This window comes from Onychostruthus taczanowskii, unplaced genomic scaffold (genome assembly GCF_017590055.1).
Source record: "Onychostruthus taczanowskii isolate IOZ18803 unplaced genomic scaffold, ASM1759005v1 scaffold1, whole genome shotgun sequence".
Classification (NCBI taxonomy): Eukaryota; Metazoa; Chordata; class Aves; order Passeriformes; family Passeridae; genus Onychostruthus; species Onychostruthus taczanowskii.
In genome coordinates this window covers 2,902,134-2,926,030 of record NW_024496525.1, presented here as the reverse complement: position 1 = coordinate 2,926,030, position 23,897 = coordinate 2,902,134, and the positions used below count along the sequence as shown (strand labels likewise).

The window sequence follows — 23,897 nt, the reverse complement described above, 5'->3', positions numbered from 1 at the left end:
CGCGCCCCGCCCCGGCCAGCCGAGCCGGGCCGAGCGCCGAGCGGGCGATGGGCGGCGGGGCGGGGGTTTGAAGGAGCGGCGGCGGCGGCGGCCGGGCAGGTAAGGGCGGGCTGCGGGTGTCCCGAGCGGGGACGCGGTTGCCGCCGGGTGAGGAGCCGAGGTGCGGTCAGTTGTGGGGGGCCCCGGGAAGGAGTGGTTCCTCGAGCGTCGCGGCGGGCGGGGGTCTGCCCACGCGTGGGTCTGGCGCTCCGCGGCACGGCTGGGGGCGGTGTGCGGGGTACCGGCCGCCCGTCGGGGGCTGCTCGGGGCAGCTGCCGGGGCTGGCTACGGCACCGGTAAAAAGTTCCCGGTGGCGCTGGGGAATGAGAGCAGGTGCCGGGAGCGGTGCTTGCCCGTTCGTCGCCCGCCGGGGAGCGGCGTGCGACAATCCCCGTCCCAGCCGCGGGCTCCCTTGGGCACCCGGGTCGCTGCTTGCCCGGCAGTGGGGAGCCTCGCTCTGTACCTGGCGAGAGCTCTGCGTGGGGAAGGGTGAGGTGCGACCGAGGAGGCAGGGACAGCCCCGCTCCGCTCGGGGCTGAACGGCCCGTGCCCACTCGCTGCGTGCGGAGCAGCGGAGGTGCTGCCCTGGGGGCACGGAAAGGTTGGAGGGCGTCGGGCACGGGCTTTCATCCTCGCGTCCGTGCGTGACAGTGTCTGTCCCCGCGCGGGGCCGGGCGGACCGGAGCGGGGAGCAGAAGGGCGGTGGTCGGGCCGTGCAGTGGGGGCTCTCCCGGAGCCCCCGTGGGACTGGCGCGGCCCCGCAGCGCTCGGGGTTTGCCGCACTAGCACGGGTGTCCCCGTTGGCAGGCGGGAGGAGGCGTGGGGCCCGCCTGGCTGCAGCCTGTTGCAGAAGTGGCTCCAGCCTGTCCCCGGTCCCGCGACCTTCCTCCCGCCGTGCCGTGCCCTGGCTCTGCCTCCCGCCCGGCCGAGGCTGCCGGCCAGCGCCCCTGCCCGCAGCCGGGCCTGGCTCCGCACGCTGCCCGGGGCAAAGATCGGCGGTGCCCGTGGGCTAGGAGGCGCTTCGTGGCCTCTCGGGTGCGCACAGAGCTGGGCCGAGCCGCCCCTCCTTCCTCCTGTCCGGTTACCTCCGCACAATGGGCACAGTGTGTGCCTGCGGCTTCCTCGGCGGGAATTACAGTTGCATGGGCAGGCACTTTATCCTTCCTGATCTCTCCTCTTCCCCCGAGGGTTTGTTTTCCAGCAGGCTGAGTTCAAAAAGGGCACGAGATACCGCTGGCAAGCAGTCTGGCGCTAAACAAACCTTTTTAGTCACAATCACGTGGATTAGACCCAACTTTCCATTCACATGCAGTGCTACCTGTGAGTTTCTCTGAATTTCACGGTGGCTGGGCTGCTACTGTAAGTGCGAAGGCGGGTGAGATAGCACCCGAAGCCTGTGACAGAGGTTTCCAGCACAGCTTACTGGGGTAGGTGTGTGCTGCTAGTGACTCTAGGGGCATATCCAGTGCAGACTGCCAGAGCTGCTCTCCTTCAAGGAGATGCTCTAGCTCTGCCAGACAGCAATCTGAGAGCTGGCTGCCTAGGAGACTGCCAAAGACACCTTGTCTTCAGCCAGAGGTGAAGCTTGATGCACAAAGTCCTTGGGCTACTCTGAACAGCACGGCTAGATTCTGCCCCTGAGTAATTCTGCCCCCATTTTGGGCAGATGCTTCCTCTTCACCCCTTGCCCCCAAACTCTGTCCCACCAACTGTTGTGTCCCCTTTTGTTCATCTCCTGCTTGCAGCCAGTGAGTTTGGAGGACAGTTTGAATAGCATCATGCTGCCTTTTTATGGTAAGTATGTTGCAAGGGAGCACTGTAGGGTGGGCGGCTTCTCAGAGCAGCAGCAAGTCCATGGGACTGGGCAAGACTTAAATTGCCTTGGCTTATAGTGCCCACGGTCTGTGTGGCAGCAGGAGCTGAAAGGCTGGGCTGAGGGACAAGTTTCTCTCTTGACTGTGCCCAGAATGATCTAGGAGCAACTCTTTCCTTAGTGCTTACTGCCAGTCTGGGTGCTGAGGGTTTGTGCTTACTGCAAATCCACTGGCTGTAACCGAGGCCAGATAGTTCCAATGCTCTGATGATGAGGGGTGCAGGCTCAGCACTAATGGTAAGAACAGAAGCAAACCAAAAAAAAAAAGCAAATGTTCTGCCAGCCCATCTGTGGGTACAGTGCTGAAGTCCAGCTTGCCTGGCTGCCAGTGTCTTGCTCTTTGCTCAGATCCACGAGACCATGCCATTTCTGGGAAGCCTGACTCCAGGCGCAGCACTGCCATGGGTATAAGGCAGCTCATCCTAAGTAAGCCTCAAAACACGTCTTTCAGAGTGCTAGGGTGAGGGTGTTTTTGTACAGGGTTGGAGCTGGGGAGCAGGATGTGGGAGGATACACTCAGTATACTGATGCTTGGCTGTGTCTGCTTGGGAGATGGGTAGTCGGGGTGGGAAGTGGATATTCTTCCCAGCCTTATCTTGCTGCTGACCTTCCCCTGACGGAAGGGAAGTGGCCTGGCAGTGTGAGGTCGGGGATGTGGATCTTTTTGGCTGTGGTTGAAAGCGAGCAGTTGTGCTGAAGAATGAGATGGCTTTTCTGGCCCTGCCTCTTTAGGGCATGCCTTCCTGCCCTCCTCAGCTCTCACACCGTGGTCTGCCTGTGTATTTTCTTTGCTTCTGGATGAGCTCACCCAGTACTTTGGGATAGCTGGGGATAAATTATTACTTGCTCCAAATAACCTGTAGATGGAGGCATGTCCAGGGAGTATTTTAGTCCCTGTTACATGAACCTTGCCTAGAATGGAAGGCCTTGTTCACTCATGATATCCCACTGGAGGCCAGCACCTTTCGGGAGAGCTCCAAATCTGTCCAAATGAGGAGACAAGGGCAATGAAGCACACCATGCTCTGAGCATGGCAATGCTTGTGGTGGCAGCTTGTACTTCTGATCTTGAAAAGTCCTCCTGGGGTCTGGAAAGGCAACAGCTGGCAGGGGAGGCTGGTGGTGTAGCACCTAAGTTCCTGAAGTGTTGCTGACAGGTCTGTTACTTGAAGTAACAGTAGTCTGATAGGAAGGGAAACACAAGTCAAACAAGCTTAAGGGGCCTTTTAATACGTGTTTTGACTTGGAGGCATTTTGTTGCTGCTCTCTGTCAGGGTGCCCCTGCCCTTCCCAGCTTAGCTCAGACTTGGCATCTCTGGAGAAAGACTTTTTGGCTTCCCAAGAGGAACAACATGTCTGGCAATGTGTGCAGAGCCCTGCTGCGAGATACTGACTGCCTCCTGCCTCCAGATGCCTCTTCCAGAAAGCCATTTAGAGCCACAGATTGTTACTTGGATAACTCCCTTCCCTGATTCATTAGCAATGTGTAGTCCCTCCTGTAATACTCAAATCTCCCCGTGCCAAAGGCTGAAAGGGAGAGGCCATGTCTTTTAATAACCATGTGATGCAGTTGGAAAAAACTTTTGGACACGTAGTTCTCTGGTGGCCTGAGTTGATGGAAACAGTTCAAGGGAGACATACAGCTCGGCCCTGAGGGAGAGGGCACTGCAACTGCTTTTGGGTGTGTGACGGGTAACTGCTTGTAGTCTCTGACCTTTCTTTCCCCCAGCATCACCCTAAGCTCCCCTGACCCCACCTGGAGAAGGCAGCAGACCTTGAGATCGGTCCCACCATACTGCAGTTCTTGCAGTTCCTGTGCATGGTGCTGTGTAAATAACTGCTGGTGGCTGGGTTGTGGCCATATGATGTGGGCTCCATCCTGGAGATGAGGCTCCTGCCATGTGCAAATGGGAACTCTGCTGTCCCAGAGATGCTGTGGTGGATTCCAGTGGACAGTGCTGCTGTGTGACAGGCACACATCTGGGTCTCCCCACTCAGTATTATCTCTGCTGAAGGGGCCTTTGCTTTTCAAGCTCTTTGCTGTTGAAAGAACTCAGTGTTGGAGGGACTTGGCCCTTACCTGCTGACCTGGAAATATAAAGCTCTGGTAGCACTTGGGTGAGAGCTGCGGGGTGTATGCCAGAAGGGTCTGGCACTCTGGTTCTGTTCCTGCTGCTCCAGAAGCATCCCTCTCCTGAGTTTCCCCTCTTAGACCCCTTTGGTCTGAGGTGGGAGCTGACCAATCAGAACAAGTGAAGCAGGGATGATGGAGGAGATAGATGTCTGTTTACTGACATATGCTTTAGGGTCCATACATGTCCTCTCTCACTGGCTGCCACCTTATAGCCAGAATCTGAGGGAGACTCAAAAAGCAGAAGTTTTGTTGGGCCTTGTTGCTGAAGAAGGGTTTTGCTGAGCACTGCAGTGCTGTACTTCACTCTTAGAATCGCTGGATTTCATTGTTCAGGTAGCAGCTGTTGTTACTATTTTTTATTTCCAGCCCTTGTTGGGATTGATGTCACCTCCCTTCTGTCATATTGTACTGTGCCAGGCTGGCCTGGGGTTTGCTGTGGCTAGAGGGGTGTAGGAACACAGCACACTGCATATTTGTTTCTCTGTTTGGCCTTTTAAAACAAGTGGGACAGATCAGACCCATGCTTTTACTAGGTTTTTACCTGCTTTTAAGGTCCTGCTCCTGCTGCATCTTAAAGCAATGATGTGTGGATAGAGGCAGAATTCCCAGTTCTTCTCCAATTCCTTTGCCCCTGCATATTAGTATGTGTGTGTTTCTGTTTTGGGCTTCTTCCTGATAAGGAGCTAAGAATCCTTCTAGCCTCCTGGGAGAAGGGCTTATCCATTTCATCCTGCAGCTGTGGAATGTGTGTGCCCAACTCTGGGAGTTGGAGGAAAGGGGTGCACTGGAAAGATCCCAGCAGAGAAAAAGGATTTCCTCTGAGGGGGAGTAACATGTGCAGACTGCTGTGCTCTCTTCAGCACAAGCTGCATGTGTGATGTTTTTTGCCTGCTTTCTCTCTCCTCTGCCTTTGCTCCTTCTCTCACCCTGTATGCGCCTATTTGGATAGACTCTCTTAACTGCCATTATGGGGCTGCCCAAAGCATGTCACGGGCGCTCAGGTTACTGGACAAGATAGCTAATCCCTTTATTTCCTCACAAGTTAGACATTTGCTGCTGCTATGATGTTTGGGAGGGGGCCAGAGAACTTGCATCCCTCCCTCAGCTCCTGATGCTGCTGAAGGATTGCTGTGAGGACTCTCATGTGTTGCGATGGAACGTGGTGGCTGTGGATGGTGGCTGTGGCTTTGCCACATGTGTACAGTCCTCCTTGCATGAGCGGGGAACTTGCAAAGGACAGTGCAGTGAACTGGGACTGGCAATATGCAGCATGCAGGTAGTCATTCTCCCCTGGGCTGTCTGGGTAGCCTTGGGTGACACCGAGCTGTGCTTTGTGGCAGGCTGGAGGATAGGGGCAGGACCAAAGTGTTGGGTGCTCTTATCTGTGACTCTCGGATGTGCAGGGGCCTGTCCTCAGAGCTCTCTTATGCAGTAGCTCTTCACGTGACTGTCTTTTGGGTTTCAGGTGACAGGAAGCTCCAAAACTCTCGAGTACAGCTGAGATGTCTTATCTGCCCTTCAAGCTGAGAATCTTTGGTTAGAGGGGGGTCCTCACAGGCACCACCAGGCCGTGCCAACTTCTCCAGCTGTTCCTGCAACTGGAACTTCTCCTAGCCACTCCTGCAACATTGGCAGCCTTCAAAGGTTAGTTACCATGTATGTTAAGTAGATGGTTTACATGTGGTTACTCCCTTGCTGTTTTAGTGCTTCTAAGTCGGTATACAGGGGATAATCATGTAGCAGAAGGGCTTGGCTCTGTGGGTATTTGGGACATATGGGAGGCTCTGGAGACAACACTGGCACTTGCAGGCCCCCATAGCCCAGTTCTCTGGAGGGAAGGACCAGATTTTCCATAGCAATCCTTTGAATGAAGTGTGATCCATCTCTGCAGCTGTTCACCTGAGTGTGCATGTCTGATCCTTCTTCCCAGACAATTTTTATTTTATTAGTTTATTGCTTATTTATATTTAGTTTATTGCTTATTTCTTGTGTAGTGGGCAGTAAGTCACTGGGACCTGGACTGAGGAGCTGGAACAAGCTCTCTGGGCCAGGGAAAATGGGAAGACCTCCTTCTGAAGGCTGGGAGCTTGTGCTGACATTGTTCTGTCCCAGCAGCTTCTTTTCCCTCTGTCTGTTACATCAAGTGTTTCTTTGGGGCCACCTCTCTCTCCCTGCCCCTCATTAGTGTAGGGCTTGGCATGCCAGCAGGAGGGAGCCTCAGCAATGTCTATGCCTTGATCGGATTTGTCAAGGCTCCTTCCCTTTTCTTCCTGTTCATTGAGGTCTGAAACAAAGCAAACAGAGGAGAGGAATTCCAAAGAATAGGAGTGAGGGAAGAGAGGAACGCTGGAGTGACAGGCTGCCCCTGCACACAGGCAGCCCCCTGCCTTGGTCTGGTGGGGCAGAGCTGGTGGCAGAGCATTTCAGGAGGTGAGGCCATTCCTTGGCATTTCTATTGCCAGCTCTGGCACCAGCTGTCTGTCTCCCATGCTGTGCTGGGGGCTCCTATCCTCACTGCTCAGGTAGCTTCCGGAGCCTCAGGCTTGCTGCCTGCTCTGCATGGGCACATGTGCTTGAGCACAGCTTGAGGGAAGTAGGGCATTATTTGAACTGCTTTGTTTGTCTTGGGCTGTGGTAAAAGGTTTCCCTCTTTACCTGTGTCAGGAAATTTTCCTCTGCCAGGCAGATCCAGAGAAGCCTGACATGGAGCTGAAGGTCCTGCCTGGGTGCCAGGGCAGTGAGGCACTGGCCCCTCCCCATCTTGGAGCCAGATAAGTGCTGGAACAAGGCCCTTTTGTGCAGACAGGTGTGTGAAGTGGAGACAAACGTGCTCTGGCACTCATATTGTTTCCCTGGAGGCAGGAGACTTGGGAGGGGAGTCATGGCCAGCCAGACAAAGCTGCCACAGATAAAACTTTGTCCAGTCTGGTAGATCTCTTTGCTCCCTCCTTTGTCATTCCCAGGCCGTCATGCAGTTTGCCCTTCATCCTGCCCCTGCCCCTCCCATAGACTGGATCAGGGAAGGCAATAGGATGCTCAACAGCCCCAGTATAAAGCCCTTGAGGTGAAATACATCCCTGCCAGTAACACCCTCCCCTTGCGTTTAAGCCGCAAGGAACAGCCTTTAAACTACAGTCTCTTCCTTCCTTTCCTTTTTCCTCCTTGTTCTCTACCTTCTGGCAATCTTTGCACTCCATGGTTTAATTAAAGAGCAGAGCAAAGTGCTTAGACTCCAAAATGTGCAGATTAAGGGGTTACTAATCCTCTTCCTCAATGGGTGCTCACATCCTGTCCAGCCTGTTATCAAGCTTCTGTTCCCTGAGTGGAAACTTGGCCAAACTTGAGACCTCTACCTCTCTTCCTGCTTGCTGCACTGAGGAGGAAGGGTGAGGAGTGACAGGAGAGCCACGGGGGAGAAGCAAAGAGAGTTGTGGGCTTACAGAATTCTCAAGGTGGGTTTGTAATGACCACTTGCTATCTTTGCTTTTTGTGTCCTGTCTCGTTTTGGTGCTCCAGGAGCAATAAAGCAGGAGTTTGGTGGTTTTCCTCTGGTTTTTTTTTTTTTTTTTTTTGGCTTTCTGAGAAGCCCTCGTTTTTGGTGGTTTTCCTCCGTTTTTTTTTTTTTGAGTGCTGTCTTCCTATTCTGACAAAATAAGCTTTCTTACAGAGGAAGCAACTGCTTCCCTTTGTGTGTGCTTGTGTGTTTATTTGCTGGGTGATTTGGTTCAGGTGTGTGCCTTCTCTGTGCATACACCCCTCTCTTGATTTCCCAACAGTTTCTTCTGTGCTCTTATTCCCAGTGTATGCCCAAGTGCTGCAGCACTGCTGAAAGAGCAGGGCTCCCTCTCAGGAGTGGGAGGCTGGTGCCTGGCAGTGCTGCATGAGGCCAGTCATATCCTCATCTGGGGAGGCTGAGATCCCTTAATAGGACATACAGTGTCAGTGAGAAGGGGAAGGTGGAGTATTTGTGGATCCAGATGGAGGCACTAGGAGGGAAGAGGGAGTAGTGAGGATGAGTGTGGTGGGACGGGTATGACTCTACCTAGAAGCATCCTGGAAGACCTGATCACAGGATGGTCTGAGATGTTATGCCTCTCCTAGTGCAGGCTGGGCACTGCACAGAGGTTGCTGTGGATTGCAGAAGACAGGAGCTTTGTCCTCAGCCACTCATCTGCTGCTTGGTTGAGTTGAGCTATGCTGTTTCTTCCCTGCCTTTGTCCTTTGGTGTGCAAGTTCACGGTTTAGCTCAGCAGTGTGAGAAGCTCCAGGGACAGGAACACAAGGAGCAGCAGGAAGGGAGGAGAGCTAGTAATGGGTTTGGATGTTGGGAGTATTCTCCTTTCCACTACCTGCCTTTGGGAACTGCCTCCCCTCTGGGATCCACTTCCCCTCATTTTTTGTCCCCATCAGTCACTACCTCATTTCCAGTTTGCAAGATGTCCTATGCGGTTTTTTTGCAAGTAAGTTTTGTGTCTTAGCCTGGACAACAGTTTTTTTCTCCAGTGTTGTCAGAGCCTCTTGGCAATGTGCAAGCTTCTCTGCAGCTCAGAATCACTTCTGGTCATACAAAATGCCCAGGGCACCCTGAGTGGATGGCACTATTGCTGCTTGGGTTTTTTAGAGCCTGCCCTGAGCCATTCTGGTTTGCTATTTATAGTGCAGCTGTTCCATTGCTGTGTGGATGAGCTCTGCTTTCAGCCTCACTTAGGCACTGAGGGCACTGATGCCAGGAATAGCTCTGGACAGGGAAGATATAGGAATGGCTGCTTGAGCACAGCTCCCAGTTTGAGCTAGTCCCTTGTGGAAGAGGTACCAGGCTGCATCCATGAGCTCAGCTGCTTTTCGTGCAGAGGAGAGGGATTGCCTTTCCTTGTCAGTCAGTGCCTTGTGTGTGCTTGGCTGCTGGACTAGAGTTTGGCATTGGGAGAGATGGAATTGGAAGAGTTGCTCCAGTGACCAATACTAGCAGGATTAGTGAGGGACCATGGTCATGAGCCAATGGCATGAAGCTGTATCAGCAGAGGATTAGGCTGGTTATTGGGAAAAAACTGGGAAAAACCCAGAGGGTGGCTGGGCACTGGAACAGGCTCCCCAGGGAAGTGGTCACAGCACCAGCCTGACAGAGTTCAAGAAACTTCTGGACAATGCTCTCAGGCACATGGTGTGATTTCTGAGGTTGTCCTGTGCTGAGCTGGGAGTTGGACTTGATGATCCTTGTGGGTCCCTTGCAACCCCAGATATCCTGTGATTCTGTGAGGGCAGTTGGCATGGGAAGCCCTGCTCCCAGCATGTCCTCCAAGCACTGGTAGTGACCTTGTGTGTCCCCAGCTGCTGCCCACTGGGCGGGTGAATCCCTTGTGGTGGGGTACCTGCCATTCCTTGCACAGGGCCCTGCTCTTCTCTCCCCAGGGAATGTTTGCTAACCCTGAGGAAACTCAAGCTAAGGCCTGAAAGGAGCCTGCAGCACAAAAAAAAAATCAACACCCTCCTCAGCACTGCTGCTTGGGCCTTTTGGCTCATGATGCTCTCAGCTTGTCTGGAGACCAGAGCTAGACAAATAATTAATTGCTTGATTTAGTGCCCAAAATGAAAAGCTGGAGGGAAAAAAAAACTCAACACAGACAAATTTGAGAGACCCTTTATCTTTTATTTTAAATGCAATGCAGCTCAATTACAAACAAAACAATGCAAAATGAGACTTATTTGCTTGGAAAACAAAGCATTTTGTTCTTGTCCAAAACTTGTGATGAAGGAGCAAATAGCTCTGAGCTGTCTGGAAACTGCAGTTTTCAATCAATAACTATTCAGCCAAAAACACTTACCCAGTTCTGCTGGTAACAATGCACAGCAGGCACCTGACAACCTGGCTCACAGCCATGCCCCTGGCACCTTCCCAGAGGTGCATGGTGTCGTACCTCTTGTGAGCTTTTCCAGGTAGAGTGCCAATATGGGGTTGTTGGAGTCCCTTTGTCTCCTTTTTTGCTGTAATTAACCTAATTAATTTTGCCTGAGGTGGTGCAGACTCGACAAGCATGTGTAGGGGCTAAGTCTGGCCTGTTGTGCTGGGATATGGTCTCCCTTGTCCCACCAGGGAGCATCACCTGGTGCAGGATGTTCCAGAGCAGTTCAAGGGAGCAGGGGGATGTGGGGTTAGTCCGTAGCCATGGGCACTGCTAGCTGGAAGCTTGGGGTATCAGTACCACACAGGATGAAACTTCCACCCCTTGCTTTATCAGCAGGATGCCTCTGGGTGTTCCAGCTGTGCTGATGGCAGAGCTGGAACTGGTGGAGGGCTTGCTGCAGGCTGACTTGGAGAAAAGCTGGAGTTCCTGGCTGCTGACCCTGCTCAGCTCTGACCCCAGGAACTGTTGAAGGCCGCAGCAGTGAAAGTGTCAGGAAATGGCAGGGTGAACAGGTATTGATGCCCGTAGCATATCCGGAGACCAGGACACAGTGAACTTAATGGATTCAGAGCTGGCTATTAGCTGCAGCACAGACATCAGCAAAAATGCAGATAGTAGAAACCTAATCCCATCAGAGAGGAAGGGAGCTGGAGATCAGCCCCTGTTGCTGCTCTTGTTTCAAGAGGCAGTTGGGGTCCTCCTGCACAGTGCCCAGGTCTGGTCCCTCCTGTGCCAAGCTGTGCTGGCCAGGAAGCTATAAGGAGGAGATTTGGTTCAGTACTTCATGGCCTCTGTGTTTGTCCTCAGTTAGGCTTGAGCTTCACCAGGCCCAGAGAAAGGCCAGTCAGTGTTGATACTTCACCTGCTGAGTATCCTCTAAACATCAAATGACTTGTAGTGCAGGGAGGTAAAGCTGGAAGCGGTGTGTTGAACACCTCTGCTGTGAGTTTCTTGGGGTCCTTCCAGCTTCTTTTTCGGCTTAAGAGGAATGAGAGCACTTGGGGACTGTGTTGCTGTCTGGGTGGGCCCCCTTTATTTTGCTTGAGAGTTGTGGCAGAATGCAGCTGCCCAGCTTGTAAGCACCTCAGGATGTCTGGTAGGCTTAGGCCTCCTATGCCACACTTGCACATTCTGCTGTGGCACTGCTCTCCCCATGTGTGCCCTGCATGCCCTCTGTCGCTGACGCTCTGCTGGGCAGCTGAACCCAGTGCCTGGCTGCAGGCAGGGAGACTGATTCTGCAAAAGCAGATTGTGTCTAGCCCGGCCTTGTGATCAGAGTCCCTGCCAAGAGGAGCTGCTCCCCTGATACATTCCTGAGTTTCAGACATGAAGAGGTAAGCAGCAAAGCATTCCTGTCCGTCCCAGCCTGAGCTTGCTGGTTTCCTCTGGAAACAGTGTGGTGACAAGAGTCTCTGCTTCAGCCAAGCTTGGAGCTTCAACACCCTTCAGAGACTTTTAGCTCCTCTTCCCTAAGTGCTGTGGCTCTGCCAGAGAAGAAGATGGCTTTTCAGTGTGACCTCTGCAGAATAAAAAACTGAACTCAGAACGGCAGAACTGTGTGCATGGTAATCTTACGGGCCTGAGAAGAGCTTGATGTTTGAGAATGAGCTGTAACTGAGGAACAGCTGCCTGTTGTTCCAGGAGGATCCTTTCTGAGATTTTCTCAGCAGCTTGGTGGTGTCTGGGAGCAGTAGGGAGATGAGGATGCTTCCTCCTTTTACAGCATGTGTTGGTATCCAACTCTGGAAATGCTGCTGGATCCCACCTCTAGAACATGGTCGCTGTTTTGCCAGAGGTTGCTCTTTCCAGGGAAATACAAAGGTGAAACTCTCACTTACGGTTTGCTTATCATAAGACTGGGGAGGGAGGGACGACATGGTAATCCGGAGCATGGGGTTTTAATCCTGCTCTCCTGGCCAAATTCCATTCCGCCTCTGTAAATTCCTGCAGCTACCCTGCTCTGCACTGCCTGTGTGGTATCTGCTGGCTGGCACAGCCTCCCTCAAGCGGCAGCATTTCAGGCATGGGGAGCAGGACAGGGAGGTAACCCTGAATCATAAGGCGCTTGGTCAGATGGGTGCAGTACACACTTTAGAGGTGATCTGCTTGAATGTGGAACCAGCCTGTGCCCTCCCTCTTTGTAAGAGCAAAAGTGATTGTCCCTGGTTGCCTCTCTTCAAAGTGTGGTGCCTGTTCTGAGTTGTGAATCTGGCTGTGCAGCTCTTGTCACAGCTTTTGGGCTCTTTCTCACCTTCTGCAAACCTGGGAAGCTGTTGTGTTGGGCTTCTACTGAGGCAGTCTAAGCAGGTCAGCTAAACTGTCACTCTTCCAGAAATGAGACCTGGGAGAAGAATTTTCAGTTTCTGTCACCTATAGCTAGGTAAGACAACAAGCACCATAGCTCCACGAAATCACTCCTCTCCTGGCTGCCCTGCAGCTCTTTACTGGGAACAGCCAGGCTACCTCCACCCTTGTAATGCCTAGGGGGGAGGCAGTAGAGGGGACTGTCCCTGTGCCCCTTCAGGCCTCTGGCTTGGTACTCACAGACAGTGTAGTTGTGCCTCAGCATGCCTCTGCAGGTACACATTAGCTCTAAAAGAGACAACAGGCTGAGACACCCACCCTACCATGGGCCTTGCTGTGATGTTGTGGGAAAACAGAGCTGCTCCCCTCTGTGCTTGCAGGGCTGGAGGAAACACGGTAATGTGATGGCAAAATTTCCACTGCCAGCTCTCCCTAAACATTAACTGCTCACCTGATTATTACTGAGCCGTAGAGAGCGAAGGCAATTCAGGCTGAGCAATGGGGCCTACAATGAAAGGGGGATTTCCTGCAGAAGAGTGGATCTTGGAGAAGTGGAGTGCCAGCACATGGGCAGCTCTCAGGAGGAGCCTGGGGCAAGCAAAGTGGCTGCACTTTCCCAGGAATGAAGGTTGCTTGTGCGTGGAAGGGTGGCCGGCATACAGCCAGCTTTGGGCTCCTGCCCACGCCTCAGAGGTTGGTGTCAGCATGCACTGGTGTTTGTGCAGCTGCCCAGCTCTGCTGCCATGACATTCTCTGTGCCCTGGCCATTGCCCTGTTGTCACTGGAGGCAGGGTGTCTCAGGCATGAGATAAGACCTGGGTCCTGCCTGCCCCTTCCCTGGTATCCACCCTGGTCAGCTTCTTCCAGCTAGAGAGGGCACAGGGGTGCCTTTTTCTGTCCCAGTGGCTGTATCCCCTGATCTCTGCTGAAGCAGGAGCTGCTTGCTCCTGGGAAGAATGTGGGGGAGGGAGGATAACCTGCTGTGAACAGCACTTCTGCCCCGCACCCGCGCTGGGGTTGGAAGCCGGCAGTATTGGGAAACCTCTCATCTTACTGCTGGCTGCGCTTGTCTGGTGAGCAAGGAGACTGAGGAGGGAGGGCAGAGAGGCCCCATGGTGTGACTGCAGGGCCAGGTAGAGCCGGGAGCTTTATGTGCTGGGCCATGGCTGCTGGTACCCGCTGTGCCCCTTGCCAAGGAGCTGCTTCCAGCCTTGCCCTCCGCTTCCTATGCCTCTAATGTTTCACAGAGGATGAGAGGCCTTCTGGCTTGCCATCTTCACCCTCGTGAACACCCCAAAAATGCCCCTGCCATGCCTGCGCTCCCCAGCAGCCTACCTGTTCCTGCCGTGGCTGGAGAGGGCCTGGCTGGGTCTCAAAGCACTCACTCTTGGTGCTGGGAGCAAACACGGTATGGTGGCCAGGACAAGCGTGTGGAGAGGCTGCGGAGGTCAGCTGGAGCACGAGGCGGTTTCCTCTGCTGAAGCAGTGCTGTTGGCAGTGGGCTGCAGGAGGTCTGGACTGCTCCCAAAGCATGGGTAAGCCCTGCGTGGCCACTGTCTGAGCTGGAGCACATGATGGATACCGTGGGGCAGGGGCAGGACGGCTCTGGGAGCTGAGCGTGTGCCCCGGGGCGGCTGGGGGAGCAAAGGGAAGGGCCCCTGCCCTGGGGAGCTGCCGGCTCAGGAGCAGCAGGGCAGCCCGGGCGTTTCCTCTCCCTGCCGGGGCAGGGCTGGGCTGAAGGGCGCTGCTGAGGAGACGCTGCCTGTTCTACCGGGGCTCTGCAAGCGCAAGCAGGAGCTGCCCGAGCGGGAGGGAGGTAAGCGTGCCTCCCAGAGCAGCCATCTGGGTGCTGCTGTGGCTGCGCGGGCAGGCCGGGGCGCGCCGCGCCGCGCCTCACCCGGGGCTCTGGGGTGGGGGCGATTTACATTGCATGGGGGTGCTGTGCAGGCGCTCCGCATCCCAGGCCTCTGCCTGCTGCCGCTCCTGGCCTTCTCCCACCGCACCCGGCCCCCTCCAGACGCCCGCGGTACTGAACACCCCCGGCAAGGGCTCCTCCTGCTCCAGCCCCGGGCCTGGGCTGGTGCCTTCGCCCAGCCCCGGGGCCTGCGCGGTGGGGAGGGGGGAGCTGCAGGTAGAGCCTCTCTCTGCATAGTTAGCATTCCCAGCCCCGGCCTCCTGCTCCTGCTTCCACCATCCTGCTCACTCCTGGTACGCTGGGCAGGTCTGGTTGAACACTGCACCCTTTCAGTGAGCCCTGCTCTTCTGGGCCAGAGCAAGGATCAGACAGTAGGGGAACAGTTCTTTCCCTTTCAGATCCACACTGGGGCTTGCACTCTGCTAAGTTGAGGGGCAAGTGCTCTGATGGTGGCCAATATCTCTTCTTTCTTTCCGAGTAGCACCAAGGTCTGCATCCCACCCTCTCCATATTTGCACTGTGGGTAGGCCATGGAGCTGCTCTTTCCCAGTCATGGGGAGAACAGGTGGGCTCTGCCACCATCCCAAGGCCCCCAAAGATCTCTAAGTGAGGACCAAGTCTTTCGCACCTGCCCCAGTAAAGGAGGAGGCGGGTGCTAGGAAGGGGGTAGATAATCCTGATGCTTCCTTTTTTCTAAGTGAAGGAGGGATATTGAGGCCTGGGAGTGGGAAGGGAGTTGGAAGGAGGATGGATTCCTCCCAATTTACTTCGGGCAACTCTGCGCCCCTGGCGCTGGGGGCTCTTGAGTAGAAAGCGAATTTAATCTCTTGTTTTGTTTGTTCTTTCTTCCTCTGAAAGGGGGGCCGGCGGGGTGTGCGGGGGGAGCTTGGGTTTGAGAGTGGGGAGGAGGGCGAAAGTGTCAGATCTGGAAGGGAGGAGTAAAGGGAGGACAGGGAACGGCAGCCCCGGGAGGGAGCAGTAGCAGTGGGCTGCCAGCCGGCTTGGGAGGCGCCGGGGAAGGAGGAGGCGGAGGAGGCGAGGGGAGAGGCAGGTAAGGAAACCAGCGCCTGGGGGGAAGGCAAGCAGCCAGGTGAGGAGTAGGACAAGGGGTGGCAGGAGGGGTGGGGGTGTTATGAGGTGGGAGATGGATGGATCCTTAGGCGCCTCTGGGAGAGGCTGTGAAAACTGACTTGCTGCTGGTCCCATCTGGTCCCGCAGAACTGCCATCCTAGTAGTGTGTTCGCTGCAGGCTGGGGACAGAGTACCATTCCTGCAGTGAGGGGCCATGGGAGCAAGTGGGAGCAGGACGGGTGCTGCTGTGTGCCATCACCTTCTCTCTCCTTTGCTTCTGCTAAAGTTGCTTCCCTGCCCCTCTGCTTCCCCTGGGTGCTGGCTGACCTCTTTGGCCTTTCCTTACCATGCCCCGCTGCCATTCCCCTCCAGCCTGTCCTAAACAGCCCTCCAACTTTGCGTGAACTTCGGCATGTGGGATGGGAGACAGACTGGTAGCAGCATGTGGAGATCTCACCATGTCCAGCATGGCCCGTGGCTGTGGCAGGGAGAAGGAGTGCCTGGGCCTGGTGTGCTCCATGTGTCAGCTCCCCATTCCCTGCCATGCCTGTGCTTGGCCTGCTCTGTAGAGCACAAAAGCAGGTCAAGCCCGGGCCTGGCTTGCAGAGAGCTGTAATGTCAATAGGCACCTTCTCTGCCAGGAAAAGAGGTGCAGCTTTCAGGGGCCATGCCTACTGCCACGGGGGCTCAGCTGTATCTCCAGTGGGCTGACGTGGCCATGCCCCAGCCCTTCTAGGGCCTGGGTATCCCTCACTGAGGGTGGATGGGGCCATCCGTCTGCAATTCCTCCAGCGGTCTGGAACTTGCACCCGGCCCCAGGGGCCGCGGGGAGGGTCGGGGGCCGCGGTATGTGTTCTCCTAGGCTCCAGCCCCCGCGGCCCCATGGGCATCTGCACATCAATGGGCTCCAGCGGGGTGTGTGCAGGGGGAGCAGACCCTAATCCGGCCCATTCAGCCCGACGGCGGCTTTTGTTGTCCAGATGTTGCTGCGCCGGGGGCTCGGAGCCGCGGGCAGGCGTGCAGAGCGAGGGCAGGCTGCGGCGGGGGGCAGGCGTCTCCTCCCCGTGGGGTTTTTGCCTGCCCGGGCACCTGGCTCCGCGGGGTCCCGGGCGGGAGCATTCCGTCGGGGGAGCGCCCCGAGGAATGAAAGCGGCGTTACACGCGTGGCAGAGCGCGGCGGGGTGAGGAGGCTGCCCCAGGGCGGCCGGGGAGCGACTTTCACCGAAGTGTTTGGGGTTTTCCCATCGAAGTGGGCGGGCGGCGGCGCTTGGGGGCGGGAGTTTCCCGAGCCCCCCGGCCCTGCGTGGGCCGCGCTCTTGCCGAGGAGGCAGGGGAGGGACCGCGCCCCTCCCACGGCCGGCCAACTCGGGTGGGCCTCCTAGCATTATTACCTCTCCCCTCCTCTGTGATCCCTAAGCCTCTGGGATGGCAGGGAACAAGGCACAAAGCTGGGGTAACATCTCTTGGAAACCTCCTTCCTATCCCCATTCCCCTCCATGTTTGAGGTCCCCCCCACAGGCTCTGCAATCCAGTCCGGATGGGCAGGACAAGTCGAGGGGGGTAAATGTTCCATCATAGGCAGGAGTGTGCTGTCTGGAGAGGTAGTGGGTGTATGTTTCACTGCTTCAGTTGCCTAAGTACTGTCCTGGAGAGAGCAGGTGAAGGAGGATGTCCTGCTATCGAGATGTTGGCAAACCTGGGTGGGGGCTACTGGTGAGACCTCTCTCTTTCGCCCTGTCCCTCACAGGCTCTAGGATGCCAGGGCCAGCTGGACTCGGGTTGCCCACCTGATCCTCATTGCCCGTGTCCTGCCAGCACATCATGTTGCGCTCCTGGCGCATGAAGCTGAAGTTGCTGCTCGCCACAGTGACCCTGGCTATTCTCCTCTCCTGGCTCTACCTCTTTGTGGGAAGCCTCGAATGTGAGTGAGTCCTTCTTGTGCTCCTCAGATCAAGGGACAGGCCACAACAGAGGGTGGGCAGCAGGGGATTAGGCCTTGGGGTGATTGTTCTGGCCATGCAAGTCACTGCAGGTGTATCTGACTTTAGGACATCTCCAGGGATATCTCTGGAAATCAGGAGAACAGAGCTGAGATGTTGGCTGGGCACTTGTGAGGTGTGCTGGGACCTCTCAGTTGTGGCTCTGCCCCAGCATTCACACCTGGGCTCTCCTGGCCTTGCCATGCCCTTTGCATGTCCCTATCTCCTCCACAGATGGCCGCTTCCTCCTGCTGCCCCCCTGTGTGGGCGAGCAGCCGAGCCGGGATGTGGAGCGGGAGGCGCTGGCCTCACGTGTGCGCAGGGTGGAGGAGGAGAATCAGCAGCTCCGGCTGCAGCTTGGCCAGGCTCAGGCGGAGGTCAGCGACGGCAGCCCGCAGTGGGGGGCTTCTGCCGAGGACAGAGACCCCCCTGGGGGCGAGAGGAGCAACCACACAGCCTGTCCCAAGCAGCGGACGGTGCACAAGTGCGAGGTGGGTGATGGCACCAGTACAGTGGTGTTGTGGATAGAGAATGTCGGGTGGGAGGCTGGGACCCTGTGGATGGATATGTGAGCAACTCACCTGGCACTGTTGCTGTGCTCTGGCCATGCTGGGGCCTCATCCTGGCTCTCCACGGTGCTCAGTGGATGAGGGTATTTTCCTTCTCCAGAGAAGGAGACCAGACAGGAGGAGTGGCAGAAAGACTCCTGCTCCCTGCTTCTGAGTTAGGGAACTCCCACCTCTCTTTGGGGCTCCTTCTGCATGGGAAGGGTTGGGTTTTGAAGCTTCTCCATGTAGTGTGGTCCCAGGCAGGAGCTGGCAGCCCCTGTAGGGAGGCCTGTTTGAGTCCAGTCTCAAAAGGGCACCATTTGTCTTTGGGCAGCTCCTTCACGTCGCGATTGTGTGTGCTGGGCACAACGCGAGCCGGGACGTGGTCACCCTGGTGAAATCCATCCTCTTCCACAGGTAATGGGGACACATTCCACAGGTAATGGGGAGACCAGAGGCGTGCTGCTTGGGGTTCTCAGATGAGCTGCTGCAGGCTGCAGTGGGGCAGTGCTGCAGAAGAGGGGCTCTAGGACTTCTCTCTACCCCCTGTGCTTAGAGTGGCAGAGTGGAATTTGTTTCCCCTAGAGGGTTTTTTTCCATTTGCCCCTCAGCTGATATCTGTCCCATGGGTGGGCTGGGGAACTATGTCCTCTTCATTCTGCTGTGATGCTGAATGTTGCTGTGCTTGCCCTCGGCAGGAAAAACCCCCTCCACTTTCACTTCATCACGGATTCGGTGGCCCACCAGATCCTCCAGATGCTCTTCCAGTCCTGGATGGTGCCTTCCGTCCACGTCAGCTTCTACAATGCTGATGACTTGAAGGCAGGTGCTTGCCCTCCCTTTACCCTGTCCCAAGCCAATGCTTAGAGGGTCAAGGGGAGCAGAGAGAGGGATGAGTGGATGGAGGGTGATTAACGTTTCTTGCTGACCCCTGGCTCACCCCCTCCTCTTTCTGGGCTTGTTGCTGGTGCTGCTGAGAGGGCAGCACAAGGCTGGTACTGGCAGGGTGGGGAGGTGCCTTGCAGTAGCAGTGCCTCTGTGGCAGAGCTGAGTGAGACACTGGGGTCCAGGTGGGGGTTCTGCTGGCTGGAGGAAATGCTCCAGACTTGGCTGGCTCCACAGCTCTGCATGCCCTTCTGTTGGCCTCCTCTGCATGGGGTTCTGGGACACGCAGCTGTCCTGCCCAGGCAGGGGAAGGGCATGGCCATGGCGGGCCCTGAGGTGTGTTGCCTTGCAGCCAGAGGTGTCATGGATCCCCAACAAGCACTACTCTGGCATCTACGGGCTGATGAAGCTGACACTTACCAAGGCACTACCCTCCAACCTCTCCAAGGTCATTGTCTTGGACACGGACATCACCTTTGCCACCGACATTGCTGAGCTCTGGGCTGTCTTTGGAAAGTTTTCTGGTGAGGACAGAGGGCTCCTGGGGACCTGGCAGGGCCTTGGATGCTGGGCTCGGTGTGGCAGTGCCTGCCTGCCACAGAACCAGCACAGTGGGTTTGCTTGGGCCCTCTGAACCAACAGCAAGATGAGCTGCATCCATGTCCCTCTGTTTTCTCAGAAAAGCAGGTGATTGGGCTGGTGGAGAACCAAAGTGACTGGTACTTAGGCAACCTGTGGAAAAACCACAAACCATGGCCAGCCCTGGGACGTGGCTTCAACACAGGTGAGTGTGAGCTGCCAGGGTGGCATGTGCAGCCTCATGGCACATGCACCTGAGGTGGTACTTGGCACAGGGAGACTGGGAGAGACTGAGGTAAAGTGGGAAAGTGGTGGGCACAAGAGGAGTGCTACAGCATCCCAGGGTTGTGGGTAGGCACAGAGAAGTGGCATGTCCCAGGGGCTGAAGGCATGCAGGCAGCTGTGCCTCAGCTCTGTCGAGGCTGGGCGCTCTCTCAGTGCCCCCATGCCCTCTCCCTTGGCCCTCAGGGGTGATCCTGCTCCTGCTGGACCGCCTGCGTCGCCTGGGCTGGGAACAGATGTGGCGGCTGACAGCAGAGCGGGAGCTCATGAGCATGCTCTCCACCTCGCTGGCTGATCAGGTAACTGTCCCTCCTCTGGGGCAGGTTGGTCCCTGTGCATTCCCAGAGCACTGCAGGCACAGGGGATCTTCCTCGTCCATCCATGCTCTCACCTTTCTCTCTCCTAGGATATCTTCAATGCGGTGATCAAGCAGGACCCATCCCTGGTGTACCGGCTTCCCTGCTTCTGGAATGTGCAGCTCTCTGATCACACCCGCTCGGAGCAGTGCTACACTGAGCTCTCAGATCTCAAGGTGAGTGGGGTTGCTGCTTTTGAGACTGGGGAGGGCCTGAAGGGGCAGCACAGGCACTGGAAGTCCAGGGGATCTGCATGGGGTCTGAGGGCTTGGGGAGCCTGGTGCTGCTTACTTCCCTTACATGGGGTGACACACTACTGCTCAGGTGATCCACTGGAACTCGCCCAAGAAGCTGCGGGTGAAGAACAAGCACGTGGAGTTCTTCCGTAACCTCTACCTGACCTTCTTGGAGTACGATGGGAATCTGCTGCGCAGAGAGCTTTTTGGCTGTGCCAGTCTTCCCAGCCCACCCAGGGACCAGGTGAGGCTGACTGCGACTCTGTCCCCAGCTGCAGAGCTCTGGGTGGGCAGAGACCTCATGCAACCTCTCCCGGGGTTCCTACTGTCCCTCACCTTTCTGGTGTTGCAGTTGCAGCAGGCGCTGGAGGAGTTGGATGAGGACGATCCCTGCTATGACTTCCGCCAGCAGCACCTCATGCAGCACCGCATCCACCTGTTCTTCCTGCAGTACGAGTTCCTGGCCCTTCCCAACCCCACTGATGTCACCCTCGTGGCCCAGCTCTCCATGGACAGGTACTTGCTAGTAGGACCGGTGGGAGGTTGGAACCCACCTCCACCTCCACGCCTCGGGGTAGGCTCTGCAGCTTTGGAGCTATCAGGGAATCTCATTTCATCGTTCTCATGCCAGCATTTGGCAGTGAGAAATAACACCCCAGCATCAGTTGGGAACATCAGTTCTTCCTGCTCCCTCCTGAACCGGGCGTGACCGGCATGCGGCTCTCTGGAGGCGCCCGGTTCTGGGTTTGGTTCAGAGGCTGCTGCAGGGCAGGTCTGCTGCTCAGGCTGTGCCCTCTGCTCCAGGTTACAGATGCTGGAGGCCATCTGCAAGCACTGGGCAGGCCCCATCAGCCTGGCGCTGTACATGTCGGACGCCGAGGCGCAGCAGTTCCTGCGCTACGCCCAGGCCTCAGAGGTGCTGAGCGCCCGCCGCAACGTCGCCTACCACATTGTCTACAAGGAGGGGCAGTTCTACCCCATCAACCTCCTGCGCAACGTGGCCTTGGCCAACACGCAGACGCCGTACGTCTTCCTGACGGACATCGACTTCCTGCCTATGTACGGCCTCTATGATTACCTCAGGTAAGGCTTTTGCCAGCTGGCTCTTGCTCAGCCTGCTGGGTTCCCCAAGCGCCAGAGTTTTCAGGGTAGCAGCTCTCAATAGGCAGAAGCTGTCTCCTTTGTGTTCAGCCTTGGGGTCCTGCCCTTACTTTTGTCAGACACCAGCAGATGAGGAAGGAGCTGTGGCTGTGAGGGTTCCCCTGTTCCTTCTATCCCTGCATGGTACCACTGCACATTCTAAAACCCATTAATACCGGTGTGGAGTAGTGGGCAGGCTGGAGGGGCTGAGGGAGGAGGCTGTGGCTATGTCTTTCAGTCAGGGAGACCTCACACCCTTTCTACTACCACAGGAACTCCATCCAACAGCTGGAGCTGCCCCAGAGGAAGGCGGCTCTCATCGTGCCAGCATTTGAGACCCTGCACTACCGTCTGACCTTTCCCAAATCCAAAGCAGAGCTGCTCTCCATGCTGGACATGGGCTCCCTTTACACCTTCAGGTAGGGACTAGCACTGTCCCACCATCCAAGCAGAAGCCATCTGTGTACCCTTGTGGCTGTGCACCCCTGTCTCAGAGGGGGGTAGCAGACCCCCTGCATCCTCTGCTCTCTCAGTCTCTCATTTCCATCTCTCCCCGTAGGTACCACGTGTGGCCAAAAGGCCACGCCCCAACGGACTATGCCAAATGGCGGACGGCCACCGTGCCCTACCGCGTGGCGTGGCAGCCAGACTTTGAGCCTTACGTTGTAGTGAGGCGAGACTGCCCCAGGTATGACCAGAGGTTCGTCGGCTTCGGCTGGAACAAAGTCTCCCACATCATGGAGCTGGATGCGCAGGTGGGTGAGGGGCTCCTGGCGCCGCTGGGTGCCGGGGCCCCGTGGCTGGGCAGGGACACGTCGGTACCGCCAAGCCGATGATGGTAAGGGCTGCTGCTCTGTCCCCAGGAGTATGAGCTGCTGGTCCTGCCCAATGCCTTCATGATCCACATGCCCCACGCCCCCAGCTTCGACATCTCCAAGTTCCGCCTGAGTGCAGGGTACCGGGGCTGCCTGCAGACACTGCGGGAGGAGTTCCACCAGGACCTGTCACGGCGATACGGGGCCGCTGCACTCAAATACCTCACTGCCGAGAGAAGCCTGTGACGCCTGGGGACAGGGGGTGCGGGGCACACGCAGCACACTGGAGCAAGGAGGGCACAGGGCCTCCCTCCTGCCTCTGCCCACGCCGCAGCCCAGCCCCAGGGAACGGAGTCGGCAGCACGGCCTCTCCAGCCCACCAAAGGGATGCCTATAGATAAGACGGAAAACATCAGCTGCAAGAACAGGCAGTGCCTGCAGGTCAAGCTGCTCCAGCCTTTCTGTGTTACAGGGGAACCTCCCCGTGCCAGGGACCAGGGGTCGGGTCTCCTCCCTTCCTTCTTTTAGCCGATGTGGATTCCCAGTCTTCATTAGTTCACATCACCTTGAGGCCTGCCTCCTCCATAGATTTGGGAGCTGTACCTTACTCTGTTCTGCCTCTGCTCATTGACCCCAGGTCTCAGTCCACACAGCCCTCTGGGGCTTTGGTGAGTTGGAGATGAGGTCGTACAGCAACCCTTGACATCCTTTGTGGAGCAGGCTCAGAGGAAGCCTCCCAGCACCCTGGGAGGAGCGGCCAGGCAGTACTGCAAGTAGCTGGAGCCTTGGTTCAAACCCAGATCAAGGCTGGCTGTTTAATGGGGGGAAACGTTATTGTTCCTCATCTGTATGGATACAGTCGCCAGTGGAGCTGGCCCCATACAGGTGGTGTGGGAGTCACCCAGAGCAGGATGAGCTCCCAGACCGGGATGGGCTGTCTGCTGTCGCCAGCAGTGAGCTCCCAGGATGGACCTGCACCTCCATGGGAGCAGCCATGCTGGTGACAATCCCTCTCCTGTGCTGGTATTGCCCCACAGGGCAGGGCTGCCAGCCATCCCCATGGGCAAAACAGCAGCTTCATGGGTCCCCACAGGGTGGGAGAAGTCCTGGTGAGGACTGCCTGCTCCTCCCCGGCTCTCAGCAGCACAGTTGTTGCCATCAGGGACATGGCTGACGCTGGTCAAGACCATGGCTGGACACTGCGGCAGGAACCTCATTCTGGGAGCAGCTTGACTGGACACTGTTCTACTGCTATCACACACTGGAGCACAGAGGATGCATTGCTTTCCTCACACTATTTAAATTATTTAATACTTTTCTCCTAAGAATTCAGTAATTAGGGTTTCTGGGTTTTATTTTTAATCTTTTCTTCTTCCCAGATGATTTTGCTGGTGGCCCTGGAGGCTCTCCAGGCCAGTTGCTGCTGCAGTCTCCACTGTTCTCTTCTTAGCTTTGCTCTGGGCTGCAAGGGCCCGCTCTGTACAGGGTGAGGATTTCCGTCCATGGTGGGAGCAGCTAAGAGGAACCATAGAAAGTGCGGGGTATGGAAAGGGCACAAACGCCTCTTGCTTATTCTCTCTTTTTAATTTAATTTTTAAATTAAAGCTTTTTTATTCTTTTTTCACATTCTTTTTAAAACTGCCTGGTTATTAATTTTTCTCTGCTGTGAACCTGCACATGTCCCCTAGAGGGAAGGCAGCAGGAGGAGAGCAATGGAGGAGTAGCCCAAGGCACACAGGTGCCCTGCCAGCTCTGAAAGGGCTGGTGGTGCTGACTGAGGTGGGCTTAAGGCTGATGGTTCCTGTGCTGCAGTGGGACCCCGGCAGCCTGCCTGCACAG

General features: G+C 56.2%; 1 protein-coding gene across 5 annotated transcripts; it reads left to right on the top strand.

Annotated features, from left to right (window-relative positions):
* Positions 1-40: 40 nt before the first annotated feature.
* On the top strand, positions 41-23,663 carry LARGE2 (LARGE xylosyl- and glucuronyltransferase 2). 5 transcript variants are annotated; one of them, XM_041400573.1, is made up of 17 exons: positions 42-99; positions 5,511-5,689; positions 6,728-6,851; positions 16,986-17,159; positions 17,452-17,708; positions 18,100-18,182; positions 18,464-18,587; positions 19,003-19,174; positions 19,330-19,434; positions 19,698-19,810; positions 19,918-20,043; positions 20,192-20,347; positions 20,456-20,619; positions 20,908-21,186; positions 21,516-21,662; positions 21,803-21,998; positions 22,107-23,663. In XM_041400573.1, exons 4-17 carry the CDS (start codon positions 17,060-17,062, stop codon positions 22,302-22,304), a joined length of 2,220 nt encoding a protein of 739 aa, XP_041256507.1. In that variant the 5' UTR covers positions 42-99; positions 5,511-5,689; positions 6,728-6,851; positions 16,986-17,059; the 3' UTR covers positions 22,305-23,663. The 5 variants fall into 5 exon arrangements, 4 of the variants coding, with proteins under 4 accessions (XP_041256515.1, XP_041256507.1, XP_041256497.1 ...); XM_041400563.1 differs by having other exon boundaries at positions 6,710-6,851; XR_005952377.1 differs by lacking the exon at positions 6,728-6,851 and having other exon boundaries at positions 21,777-21,998; positions 22,107-22,245.
* Positions 23,664-23,897: the final 234 nt, after the last annotated feature.

Excerpts from the sequence above, each read along its gene's own strand:
- LARGE2 (XM_041400581.1), top strand. The coding sequence starts at position 17,060 with ATGTTGCGCTCCTGGCGCATGAAGCTGAAGTTGCTGCTCGCCACAGTG. Across the intron at positions 20,348-20,455 it reads CCAGCCCACCCAGGGACCAG|TTGCAGCAGGCGCTGGAGGA; the intron begins GTGAGGCTGACT and ends CTGGTGTTGCAG. Across the intron at positions 21,187-21,515 it reads GGCCTCTATGATTACCTCAG|GAACTCCATCCAACAGCTGG; the intron begins GTAAGGCTTTTG and ends CTACTACCACAG.